This window comes from Herpailurus yagouaroundi, unplaced genomic scaffold (assembly GCF_014898765.1).
Source record: "Herpailurus yagouaroundi ecotype Mexico unplaced genomic scaffold, PumYag 29, whole genome shotgun sequence".
NCBI lineage: Eukaryota > Metazoa > Chordata > Mammalia > Carnivora > Felidae > Herpailurus > Herpailurus yagouaroundi.
In genome coordinates, this window is record NW_024412377.1 from 108269667 (window position 1) to 108283692 (window position 14026).

Sequence of the window (14026 nt, forward strand, 5' to 3'; positions counted from 1 at the left end):
GGTGATGGGCGTTGAAGAGGGCATCTTTTGGGATGAGCACTGGGTGTTGTATGGAAACCAATTTGACAATAAATTTCATATATTAAAAAATAAAAATAAAAATAAAACTCCTACTCCAGTGAGATATACTGAACAATTTAGCCTGTGAAAAAACACTGGAGTAATGTGTTCACTTTCTTTTTCTTCTACAGCTGTCTTTATGGAGGCTCAGAGTTATTTCACACTCTACTCTGCTTTGCTGCCCAGTCCGGACAATCACACCAGATGTCCTCCTGGGGCGAGCAGTGATGGTCTCATTGCTCAGTGTGGGGCAGCCCAGTTTTTTCTGAATGCCATTTCAAACATTAATTTCCCTGACAATAGTCCCAGAAACCCTTCCTGTGATTTGCATTTGTTGATTCCAAGTTCAAAGTATTTCTGGAATTGATTTTATTTTTGCAGTAATTTTCTCCTGCTTGAATTTCTTTTGTTTCTTTTTGAGTATCTTATCAGCTGTGGTTTCCTCTGTTCATTTATATCTACCAATCCAATCTCAATAACTTTGGAGCTTTGAGAAATTCTTCCAAATTTCTGGTTTGTTGAAGACGTCCTTCCTTGTTTTTCAGGGGCATAGAAGACTGTTCTTTGTTTGCCAACCTCTGTTTCCTTTTCCTCTTACAAGTGGGGGTGGGGGCGGGGGTGGCATGTGGGAGAGCTATGGCCAGTGGATTGTAAGTAGGAGTGATGTATTCCTCTTCCAAATTTGCTCTGAAAAATCCTCCCATGTGATTCTCCTTGCTGTCTTTTCTCCTCCTGACCATTGGATGGACGTGGAGAGTGGAAGGAGCAAAACTGCTCACCCTCTCAGCTCTTGCATTGGACTCTGTCATGGATAATGAATTCTAACTGTTTTAATCCATCAAGATTTGGTGTTGTTTCATGAAGCAGTACTCTATCCTGACAAATATAAGAACTAATATGAATTTATTTATTTTTTCATGATATCTTTTTTCTGTTATTTCTTTTTTTTTTTTCAACATTTATTTATTTTTGGGACAGAGAGAGACAGAGCATGAATGGGGGAGGGGCAGAGAGAGAGAGAGACACAGAATCGGAAACAGCCTCCAGGCTCCGAGCCATCAGCCCAGAGCCTGACGCGGGGCTCGAACTCACGGACCGCGAGATCGTGACCTGGCTGAAGTCGGACGCTCAACCGACTGCGCCACCCAGGCGCCCCCTTTTTCTGTTATTTCAATGGAGTTTCCGAAGGAGGGAAAATATATGTATGAGTTCAGTCTAACATGTCTGGACAAGATTTTCCACCAATTATACTCCCTCTCTTTTGACAATAAATGCAAAATGAAAGCAGTACATTCATCCATTCACTAGTTATTCATGGAAATTTTGCTCTAGGCACTATGCTAAATTCTGGGGATACAATGGTGAATACACTCAAGGTGATCAAGTCTAGAGAGGACAACAGACAGGAAAACAGGCAACTACCTACCCCTCAGTGTAAAAGGTGCTAAAATCCGTGCCATGGAAACGCCTGGGGATGTAGGCACAGGGAAAGCTTCCTATAGGAAGTCCCATCTAAATTATGACCCAGAAAGTAGGCCAGATGAAAGGGATGGGCGTGGGATGGGGGAGGATGGGTAATAAGTTCCAAGCGAAAGGAGGAACTGCAAAGAACGTGCAAGTTCAAGTACCTACAGATAGTTCAAGATGCCTGGAGAGCGGCAGGACAAGGTATGGGGGCAGGTGAGGTGAGGACTGTTAGTGAAAGATGAAGCTGGAAAATTAGGTTCAGTTCATAGATGTTCTTAGGACCACATTAATGAGTCAGCAGAGTTCTGGTCTACACACCTGGACAGTGGCTAGTTTGAATTCCTTATCCCTAGCTTCCCTGTTTGACCAGATGTCCTTAGATTGGAGTACCAGTTCTTTAACATCAGGTGGGCTCTCAGGAAAGGGGTCAACCAGCTTACAAATGGTAACTTCAAGTCAACGTTTTACTGTACCCAAGAGAGTGAGTATGCATTCAAAATCATTTCTGATTATGAAATGAAAAACTCTGTCCCCTGAAAAATCAATTTCAGGCCTCAGTGAACAAATATTTGCTCAGGGAGGGGATAGATGTAGGGGAGAGAGTCCATAGAGTACCTTGAAATCACACTAAGCTGGCTTCATCACTGTTAAGAACTAGACATCAGAAAGTTGGCTACATTCCTCAGGGCCTTGCAAAGCTTTTTGCCTTCAGCTCCCTTGGGGTTTCCATGTATTTTTAGTTTGTTTATGGATAATATAACAGGCGTGTTTGAGGAAAAGTTAAGAGAAACCACCCATGAAGCACATACCAGTTTGGAAAGTTGGTTATTCTTATATTCGTGAGAAATGGTCAGTTGTTTAGGAGAAATAAAAACACATCTGATTCTGGGGCAGCCTCAAGAGTTCCAGAGAGTACCCTCCACCTCAGAAATCCTAGGCACGGGCCCTGGTGCTGGGGTCCTTCATTTCCAGTGCGAGCTTCTTTATCACACTCGACTTGACTTTCCTTCTCCTGATTTCTTATTTTTCCTACCCTCTTTCTTCTCTATCCATGCTTTCCTCTACTGCTTTTCCCTTTCTCCCTCCCATTCCTTCTTGCTTTCCTGCCAGTGACATTGGGAAGCACTGCTATAGACAGTGTCTCTTTGGAGGCCCCTGGTGTCTAGCAATGTCCATTTCATCCATTTGCGTACATTTCCCTAGGAATCAAAACCAATCTTCTCTGAGCTAATATGACACCACTGCACTCTCATCTCCTTGATGATTGGGGCAAATTGCCTGTGTTCTTGGTACTCCCGACACGTTGTCTGCTCTGCACAGACAAGGCTTTCACAAAAGTTTTCATCCTGACTGGGAGCAAAACGAACACGGTTTGCATGAGATGCATGTATGGAACCTTATCTAGGTAGTTGTTCTCGCTCTCAAGTGTTTCCATAACCGGTAGGTGCTTTTTACCTCTCTGCACTATGAAAAAAAAAACAAACAAACTGAGGAAATGTAGGCTGCTTGTGAAGTAATCCAACTTTACTCTCGAGTTTCTAAAAAGCATGTAGTTTGAGAAGAGGTAAGTTATTTTAATTCAGTTAGCTGTTTACCTATATTAGAAAGTAGTTTCAAAGGCTTTTCTACGCTGTGGTAAGAAGATATTCACGGTGCCATAAGACACATAGTGGAAAATAAAAATGATAACATAAACAGAGCTCTAGTCTTATCCATACACTGGAAAATAAACATTTGCCAATTTGGGAGAGATACAGAAATATCCTCCTTTCCCCACAGTCCTCTGTGCTCCTTATGGTACTGTAGTCCTGTCACTGCCCCCACAGTAGCAGCCATCTTGGCAGCTGCACGTAGCTATGTGAGGAAGCAGAGGCCCAAGGGTCCCCCCAGCAGCACTGGAGAAGAGCAGATAAAGAGATGCATTTGAAGAAGGTCCCTATGCAGTTTTTACTGCTTCATTTCTGGCCCCTAAAGTAGAGCAGAACAATATATAAGGTATATTTACTGTATAATTAATTAATTCCAATTTTCCCACAGGAGTATGATGGCTGAATTATCCTTCCTTTGGATCACACAAATGCTACATTTTATTTAATTTTAATTTAATTTTACTAAATATATTCATTTCTTTGTCAGAATTCTTCCCACCCAAAGTAAAATATTTTATAAATAGATCATTATGATAAATAGATCTATAATAAATAGATATATAAATAGATCATTAAATGATCTATGGAGTTAAGTTTGCTTCCCATCTTAAAAGTAACTCTCCAAATTAATGTTATTTTGGTAGGAAATTAAATACAAAATAGATTTTAGCCATTAAATATGGTATTTTGAAATATGTACACTAATCTTTAAAAAGTCAGGTCTCTGCATAAAATTCAGCCAATCATACTAGTACTTTTTATTTCTCCATTTGGTATGTTCTCTTGCCCTTCTCCAATGGAGCTTAGTGGGAAAGGGTCTGGTGTGCTGGAACAATCAGGAACTTTGCAGTGGGCTTAATGTGCTATGGGACCTTGGGCAAGTTATCTCTTTCAGCTTCGGGTTCTTCATCTGTCCAATGGAGGAAATAACAGTGAGGAAAAAACCAGATAGTATGTATAAATAAGCTGCTAGTAGAAAGTACACAGTAAGTGGAAGCTATTGTTACTGCTATCATCCTAGTCCTCAACTGACTCAACTTTGGTACAAGGTGATGAATATGTTGTCCTACTCACTGTTTGGCATATGAAGACAGGGAGAGAGAGAGAGAGAGAGAGAGTAATAGACGGTGCTAGATAACCCTTGTAATAGATTCCAGAAGGTGGTTATAATTATACTCTGCAAACAGTGCAAATTCATTCTAGTCTTGGATTCTTTGCATCAGACACCAATGTTTGTGAGGTTGTTTCCATCTTGTCATTCAAATCTTAGATTAAATGCTGTCTCCTCACAGAGCTCTAACCTTCCTTTCTAGGGTAGCCACCCAGTTACTTTCTATTATATCATCTATTCTATTTTAATTACTGACATTGCTTATTAGTATCGGGGATTTTTGGAACATTTGAATTTTTTTCTTTTTTCTTCTTTCCTCTCCTGTCCTCTTTTCTTTTCTTTTTTCTTTTTTCCCCATATTTTTCTGCTCTAGAGTATATACTTGACAGTAAAAGGTGTGTCTTCAGCCTTGATCCCTGAAGTCCCCTAGCACCTGTTCTAGGTGCTATCATATCCTTAGATATGATAGGTGTTCAATAAATATTTGTTCAAAGAATGAACGCATGTTTCCACTCAGAATTTGAATCATAGTCTAAGATCTATTCTGCTTCATTTCTTCTAACCTGCTGTTCTATTTTAGTATCAATTGCTTCATTACATTGGAAAATAAAGTCTTGTGGCTGTATTCTATTTCTGTTTTTATGTTGCTTGTTTCTTTTATTGGTGTGGATCATTTCCTTTACATTTTTTTTTAACGTTTATTTATTTTTTGGGGGGCAGAGAGAGACAGAGCACGAACGGGGGAGGGGCAGAGAGAGAGGGAGACACAGAATCGGAAACAGGCTCCAGGCTCTGAGCCATCAGCCCAGAGCCCGACGCGGGGCTCGAACTCACGGACCGCGAGATCGTGACCTGGCTGAAGTCGGACGCTTAACCGACTGCGCCACCCAGGCGCCCCTCCTTTACATTTCTTAATAGGAGGGTTGAATATATTGGAGTCTTTACTGCTCATATTCTATTCTTTGTCTTGAGTTCATTCTGTATTTTGCTGGATGGCAGGCAGTTCATTAATTTCTCATAATAGCATCTTGAGCTCTCAGCTCCCACTAGATTTTGAATTAAGATTTTTTTCAACTTTCAACATTTCTCTCTCCTTTCCCTTTGTGATTACATTATACCCTCAGAGGACTTGGGGACAATTTGGCTGTAAGCTGTGGCCCAGAGGTAGAGCAGAGTCAGAGGGGACCACTGCCCCCTCACTGTCAGAGCCAGGTGAGGCAAAAACACAGATGGAAAGAGCAAGTTCACATGTGAAGGGGAGCTGCGCTGGAATGTTCTATTGTCTCTGCTCCTTTCAATAGCACTGTTGCCCAAATTGATTGAATGGGGAGAGAATGTGAGAGAGAGGAAAACCATGGTCAAAAGAGTAGGATCATTCAATTCCCTTAGAAACCTGGCCCCACTTACTGCCAACAGAGCAAATGAGACCTACAGTCTCATTTCATCTGGTGGCAGGAAACAGGCACTGATGGTCAGTGCGATACATGGACTCAGCTATGGGAAAAGATTTCCTACTAACTAAGTGTGAAGAAGAGAGAGCAACTATTTTGCAGTATAAACAAAGAAATTACATTTGTCAAGCAATGGTCCAGTCTACAACTTTAAGTGTTAGAATATGAAACTACAAAATGACTAAAATTATTCCCATCTGTCATCTTCTTGAAATAAACAATTCTCCAAACCACAAGCTACATGGTACAACCCAATGCCTTCATTAAATCTGGATTTTACCTCACATTACTGTAATTGACTTTAATTTTGTTGGCCGTGAAAAAAGAAAATCATTTCATTACTGTTTTTCTTCTTATTCTTCTCCTCCTTCTCCTCCTCCATCTCTAACTCTTCCTCCTTCTCCTTCTTCTTTTTGGCAGTAGCATGATCTCGTAAATTTTAAAAGACTTCCAAGTAGATTGTACCAGGGAGATGTATGAGACAGCAAAAATTCAGAAGCATGGTGCATGGAAAAAGCATGAAGATCCACAGAAGATTATGTTAAGGACTAAGGATACTTAGAATTTGCTTAATTGGGAGAAGAAGACAATCTTCAGCACTAAATCCAAGCTCCCTACAGGAGCTTTAAAATGATTTGAGCCTTATTTTTCCCAGAAGGAAACCATACTCTTTGCTCCTGCCATAACTTTGTGCACTCTTTTTCTCCAAAGAGTAAGCTTATGACTCCTCAATACAATAGCAAAACTAAACATGATACAGAGTACTTTCTGAACTTCTGGTGGTAGCCAGGGGGTAACTAGAAATAAAAATAAGTTAAAAGTACATGTAACTGTGAAACAATCTAGCTTCAATATCTAATCTCAACAACAACAACAACAACAAATTGACCAAAGACCCTCCTATAGAGCCAAACTTGATTCAGTTACAATTCCTTCCTTTTCTCTGATGGAAAAGAAATAGTGAAGAAGAGGGGGAATGGCCAACCAGTAACACTCATGCAGAGGGATAAGAAATTAGCTAACTTAAAAGTTATCCAAACACCAACTTTTACCACACATTAGAAGAAACATACCAGAAAGAAATTCTAAGTAGAAAGATATTTGAAGTGTCACAGACTAGAATGGGAGTCACTATTCCCAAGATTCCAAGGACTACTGATTTCCTGGATAAAGGGACTTAGTGAGATTTTCTAGACAGGCCACTTCCCTAGCCCAAGGCCACACCGGAGATACTACTGCCTTTGGATAAAGAATACGTTATCTGGCATCTTCAATCTTGGTAGACAGATTGGGGAAAGGGGACTTAGTCACATTGGCAGAGCCTTCTTCCCCATCCCTTCCCCATTTCTTGTTCTCATGCAGTAAGGCCGCTTAGGCTTGCTGACTCCCCTCTGTCTACTTTTATGAGAAGGGGCTGTACGTTTCCAGGACAAGATGCATGTTACATCTCTTAATTTGCCCAACTCTTACTTGAGTAAGAGTACTCCTGTGCTGTCGTCTGTGGACATACTTCTTCCTTTTGTTTTTTTTTTTTTTAATTTTTATTTTCAACGTTTATTTATTTTTGGGACAGAGAGAGACAGAGCATGAACAGGGGAGGGGCAGAGAGAGAGGGAGACACAGAATCAGAAACAGGCTCCAGGCTCTGAGCCATCAGCCCAGAGCCCGACGCGGGGCTCGAACTCACGGACCGCGAGATCGTGACCTGGCTGAAGTCGGACGCTTAACCGACTGCGCCACCCAGGCGCCCCATTCCTTTTGTTTTTAAGATTTTACTTTTAAGTAATCCCAACACCCAATTTGGGGCTTGAATTTTCAACCCCAAGATTGAGAGCTGCATGCTCTATGGGCTGAGTCAATGAGGCTCCCCTAGACATATTTCTTCCAGTCATTTCTGGCAGTCCATGGTCACTAGAGTCAAGTATTTCTATTCTCTTTCGTCATGGCCTTCCAGATTGTTGGCAGCACATTTCATATATTTATTGTTTACTAGCTGGAGGCTCTTGGACACAGGTTACTCTCCAGTTTCCAATGATACCAAAGAAAGAAAGAAGAAAAACTAATGACATGAACTGACATTTTCTATGCCATTCTGATGGTGGGAATATAAATTAGTGAACAGAAAGAAGCCAGGAGTCGAAAGCAATCATTATAGGGTTAATCTCCTAGGTGTAATGAGGAAATTAATGGAGAGAATAAAGAAATAGAGAAGAAGTGTAATACAAATATAGGGCTAGAAAAATTAGGAATTATTTCTTTAATGGAACCATCCCTTTTCTAAGAGCTAGTATTTTATTTGGCAGTCCAGAAATTTTCAGGATATTTGTCAAGTATGTATTTTCATACATGTTTTCTAGTGCTTTATTTTCTCTGGTTTAATGATATTTTCCTTGGTGCCTACTTCTAGTTACTTATTTCCATTTTCCACGTAGTTTTTCAAGTTTATTAATTATTTTTTTTAAGGTTTACTTATTTTTGAGAGATAGAGTGAGCACATGCACAGGCAGGGAGGTGAGGGGTGATAGGGTGGGGTGAGAGTGGTGGGGGGGGAGGGGCAGAGAGAGGGGAACAGAGGATCTGAAGGGGGCTCAGTGTTGGCAGCAGTGAGCCTGATGCGGAGCTCCAACTCACCAACCTGAGATCATGACCCGAGTCAAAGTCAGACAGTTAACTTGACTGAGCCACTCAGGTGCCCCAGGTTTTTTTTTTTTTTTTTTTTTTTTTTAACTTTAAATAAGATAGTTTTCTTTACTCCTAGTTTAAAGATTTCTCACTAAGAAAATCTCTTTGTCTTCATTGCCTTACCTCTACTGGTGCTTAGACAGAGGTAACAGTACGTGAGACAATTAGCTCTTGGACGTGTTTCCTGGAAACACAGGAGGCTTGCCAGGGGTAGAAGGATGGTTTACTGATTCCAGACGGTGATTACAGAAGGTTACAGAAGGTTACAAATAGATTCAGTTGGAGAAATGTCTTGATGAATTGTTCTTTTAATTTTCTTCAAGCAGGAAGAAAGTAAATTTTGGGGAGCTTTCGATACCATAGATCTGGGTTGGGGCCCAAGAATCTGCGTTTCTAACGAGTGATGCTGGTACTCCTAGTGTGGAGACTACACTTTGAAAACCACAGCTTGATTTCAATGGTCGTGTCAAGGGCTTGCGGAGACAGCACGAGCCATCACACACAGCCCTTGCTCATCAGAGGTACCTACTGCTTTCGTGTTTGGTTTTCATCAGCGTGGATGATAAAGAAGAAAGCATAGAACAAAGTTGAAAGCATATGCTTAGGTGGATAGAGAATGGCAAGGTAAGGATCTGGAAGGTTTAGTTTTTGCTCATATAGTGGGGTGATTTCCTTTTGTTTCAAAGGGTAGAGTGACACCTTCCGATCTTCACGGTGTTTCGGAATCACCTGGGAGGCCCCCAGAGATTCTGATGCAGTAGGTCTGGGGTAGGATCCATGAGCCTGCAACGTTAGTCGGCATCCTGGATAATTTTGAACCAGTTTGTCTAAGGATTTACACTTTAAATAATAATGATTTTAGAGGCATAAAATAGATGTCCAAGTGGAGTCTTAATCCCATATGTGGGAGAAATCAAAGACCCTATCAGGCAGATTCTTTTTAGTGTTGTACATGGAAGGCTAGGTGTGAGAGCAGGGGGTTATTATTTTTAGAATAAGAAGCAGGGAAGGGAGCAGGTCAGAGACTGACAATGAAGACAGGAGGTACTGAAGACCAAATGAGCTGATCAGCTAAGAGGCCATGTGTTTTTACTTGTGTGCTCAAGACAATACAGTGTTTCCAAATACAATAAGGAAACAACCTGGATGAGGGAGTCCCTTTTACTTTTAAACAGAGAGCTAGCTGAGAAGAGCCTTTCTTTCAAAAGCCAGTTGTGAAAAGACAGAGTAGGAGTGGATGGCAGGAGACCAGGTGACACACAGGTGTTAGGACGAGAGTGGGGTTGGAGGTCCCTGAGTGTTAAGGGCATGTCATCAACCAGGGAGATTGCAGTGGCAACACGCTCATGACATAAAATACTGCAAGAGTAGCCAATGCAGAGCCCAGAAAAAAGCTACCCATACCTGTTCTGTTCAACCACGTTTAAAAAGAATGAAAATGCTACTCTGCATGTGAGTTCATGTAAGATGCATGCATGCGCACGCATGAGTGCACACACGTGTGTGTGCATGCGTGCGTGTGTGTGTGTGTGTGTGTGTGTGTGTGAAAGAGACAGCATGAGCGAGTGAGCGAGTAGACAGGATGAGTGAAGACACTGGGCCAGTGACAACTTGTTTGAATGTCATCAGTGTGTGTGAGTGATCAGTTTTCTGATCAGGTATCAGGAGCGTCTAGGAGCTAATCTCTCCAAACATGTTCAGTTGCATGAATAACAGAAGTAGTGAAGGAAATTGTTGAAAGGTCAGCTTTTAGAAGGAGAAAGGAGGGAAAAAAAGTAATATTCATGTTTCAAAAAAATGTTCTCCCTTCTCTGGAGCATGTAGAATGATCCTATTTTTAGTTCTGCCCTGTGCATATATAGCACGTATGCAAGATTTGATTTTTACAAGGACTTTGTTATGCCATTTAGTTCCCCCCAAACTGCACGCTCGTTTGATGTCAAGTCTCTATGTGAACTGCAAGGTCCTTCTTTTTCCTTCTTTACTTGAACCCTATCTTCACAGCCCAGCTCAAGCCCCTTATCCTTCTTATAAAATTTTCCCTGAAATTACAGGGTTTACTCTCTCTGAATTTAAATCACAGACAAGAATTGCCTTCTTCACATCATCCTGTTCTTTTGAGCTCAAGCATAAAGTGTTTGCCTTTAGGAGATTTCCAATAAATTATTTGTTCACTGAATGAGTAAAGAAAATATAGCTGGAATCCTCCTAATTAGAAACTAATAGAAACTTTTGATTTCCTCCCCAGGAATGGGCCTTGATTGCCGAATCAATCTGTATAAAACCATTCCTCTGGCCACAGTGATTGGTTCAGTTATAGACCCATGGTCCAATCTGACCCAATCAGAAAGAAGCTCAGGACATTTTCTAGTCTATAGTGGGGGAAAAGTCTCTTTATGGATCCTTTAGTATGCAGGTGTGATGACTGGACCCATTGGAATCAGTTCGTTGATGTCAGGGAAAGCAGTGTGAGGGTAAAGCCAACCCCCAGGAGAAGGCAGAGAGGATCATTCAGAATGTGAGTCAAAAGTCTAATCAAACCACGCTCAAGTCATGGGCACCTCTGGAAGTTTCAGGTCTTTTAGCCAATATATTCCTTTATGATTTAAGTCCAGGAATGAGATTTTTCTGTTACTCATCTGCCTCCCTATTGTTGGTTGAGTTCCCCCTATTTTTAAATCTTTGAGACACAATATGTAATTTGTCTTCTTGCAGCCAAATTCATTTAGGGAAATAGCAGCAGTCTTGGATGGCATTTACCCCTAGTAAGATTGTTATATATTTTTACTCCCCACGCTGATTGTAACCAAAGTCATGTTCACAAGTGGTAAAATGATACATTTGAGAACAGTTTCTACCACAATTTCTGTTGAAGATGATCAGTGTTCTTATGCACTTAGTATTGGTCTAGAGTTCTTTCATTAATTTATATCAAACATTCCCTGAACATTTACATCCATTCTAATTGTGTGTAGATAGCCATGGGGTGCATTTAGGGCTTTGGGAAAGATTAGCTTTTGTTTAACATTCCACAGTGTTTATGGCAGTACACTAAATTCAGATACCTTTTCGATGAAACTGAAGAGACCCCAGCAGACATATGGATTTGAGCATCTCTGTTGTGTACATTTCTAAGCAACACTGCAGCTGGATATAAAGCCGACAGATTTCTGGATGGATCTCACCATCTTCCGGGCTGTAACAGAATGAAGGAGAAAAGCTGTGAGCATTTCTCAAGATTTCACTCATCAGCCATTTGTCTCAGCTCGGGGGGGCGGGGGGCAGGGATGCTCAATAAAGATTCCTTAAAGCCTTGAGTCTAAAATATAGGACTTCCTGCTTTCAAAGCAATGACCAATGTCACAGTTCTTACATAAGCGTCTTTCTGACTAACAGCTCTTAATTTTTTTTCCCCTTCAGCAGCAGATTTCTGCTGGGAGCTTAAAATCATAAATGTTTTAAGTAATTGAAAATATCAGACATTTTTGATTTAACTGTTGAAACAGATTTCCAAAATATATTTAAATCATAAGACTCTTCTAGCCTGCAAGAAGAGATTAAAAACTCTTATTTTTAGAGAAACTAATGGAGAGCTAGTCAATTGCCCATGATGAGAGCTCTTTAATATTAAGGCTCTAGAATAATATGATTAGAGAGCCGAGATATCAGTTATTTTTATCAAGGTCTTTTGTCTCAGTCTGAAGAATATTCCTTTGTTGTTTGCTATGGTTAATTTACAAAAGGCCAACTGATTTTAGTGAAAACAGAAACATTGTATGAAAAGGAAAAGTAATACAATTCAAATATATGCTTAACAATCTAAAGCTAAATAATTACTGAACTTATGCTGTAAAATTTATTCTAAAGTCCTTGAACCTTCCTCTTTGCCTATGATAAAATGTATAAATGGGAATATGATAAAACATGGAGGGATCACTTTTATTTTTTTATTTAGGGAACAGTTCATTGTCAGAAAAACCCTTTATATGCTGTTACAATTGCATGTGTTGAATAAAGCAATTTAAATAAAAGGGATAAAGTTTAGAGATACATTAGAAATAGAAGGAGCCTAGACATGAGCTCTGTCACATGTCCTAAAGTGTCACCTTCTATCCCTGTTCATTTAAAACGCAGTGAAATCTGATTAAATAGTGCAGCATTTGGATTTGATTCCTTTATAAAGTGGTCACTGGCAAAATGTTAGGGGCAATTATCAGAAAAAGAATGATGGCTTGATTTTTTATTTAAGTTCTGGACTCACAGTAAAAAGAGTTTGTATTTACACAGCACTTGACAAGGATAATCAGTTTTAATTTTCAGTACTTATTTAGTAGATGAACCAGCGTTTATCTAACTATATGGCTTATGTAACATGGGGAAATGCACCAGGGTTTTGCCTCAGTAGTACTGAGGCCGGCAAAGTTATTCTGTCTTTCCTACGCCACAGCCAAGTGCCTCAGAAGAGCTCACATGCAAAATTTGGCGTTCTCCAGAAAATAAAGGACTATGCTGGTTTCTCATTTGGGTCTCATGGGTCTAGCCCCAGGCCAACACTGGAAACAAGTGTATCTTTTGTGAAAGTCCCAGATTTTCTTCCGGAGCTTTCACCCTTCAGCTGCCCCGCGCTACCTGGGGTTCTTCCCCACTACCCCTCTCCCTGCCCCCAACCACACGTTATATCATCTGCAGCCTTTCAAACTGTCTCTGTGTTCCATCCCTTCATGGTTCTATTAGATTCTGGAGGAATAATGGGCATTAATGGTTCATATAGTAAAAAACTATTCTGGTGTATTACCCTAAGATGTTGATTTTGACAGAAAAATCTGAAGGTAGTGTCTTATCCCTGAGGCAGCCTAGAGGAAAAACATGTGAAGGCAGGCAGGTCTTTTCTGCGCTCCTTCATCATCCCAAAATAGCTGCCTGTTTTCACCTGTGTATAGCGTTGGCCCTCGTGTCACATTCGCAGATTAAAACAAAAGGAACTTATAATAAATCTGTAGTATTTATTGCACATTTGATGTGTGGGACAATTAGTCACTGTAACATCATTTCAAGCCATGGAATATCCTTATTTTCAGAAGTACAAAACGGGTGCCTAGTACTTAGTTCCAAAAATACGCAAACTCATATATAGGTGACATTTGATGTAACTTAAACAAAGGATTATCATATTAACATATCTTAACCAGTATGTTTTAATGTTTTTTAAATGTTTTATTATTAATTTTTGAGAGAGAGGCAGAGCATAAGCGGGGAGGGACAGAGACAGAGGGTAGACACAGAATCTGAAGCAGCTCCAGGCTCGGAGCTGTCAGCCCAGAGCCCAATGTGGGGCTCAAACTCACGAACCGGGAGATCATGACCTGAGCCGAAGTGGGACACTTAACCAACTGAGCCGCCCAGACGCCCCAAGAACCAGTATGTTTTATTATCTTACAGGTAGATGGTGAGCAATAAAGTAGTCTATTTAGTGCTCCTGAAAAAGGCAAGTCAGGACAGAGATTAAAATGCCTAATTCATAATGTTTCTGCAGATGCCATCTCCCTAAAGCCTCCCAACGGGGATTCTCAAAACTGTGGAACCATTTTGCCCATCCTAGATGGTGC

The 14026-nt window shown here is 40.6% G+C and overlaps 1 protein-coding gene across 1 annotated transcript in view; it reads right to left on the reverse strand.

The window, feature by feature from the left end:
- The window catches only part of RGS7BP (regulator of G protein signaling 7 binding protein), a 110406-nt gene that overhangs the window by 34991 nt on the left and 61389 nt on the right, over positions 1 to 14026 (reverse strand). Inside the window, exon 3 of the mRNA XM_040452169.1 lies at positions 11486 to 11616. Coding sequence (XP_040308103.1) covers positions 11486 to 11616 — 131 coding nt within the window. The remainder of the gene's footprint in view (positions 1 to 11485; positions 11617 to 14026) is intronic.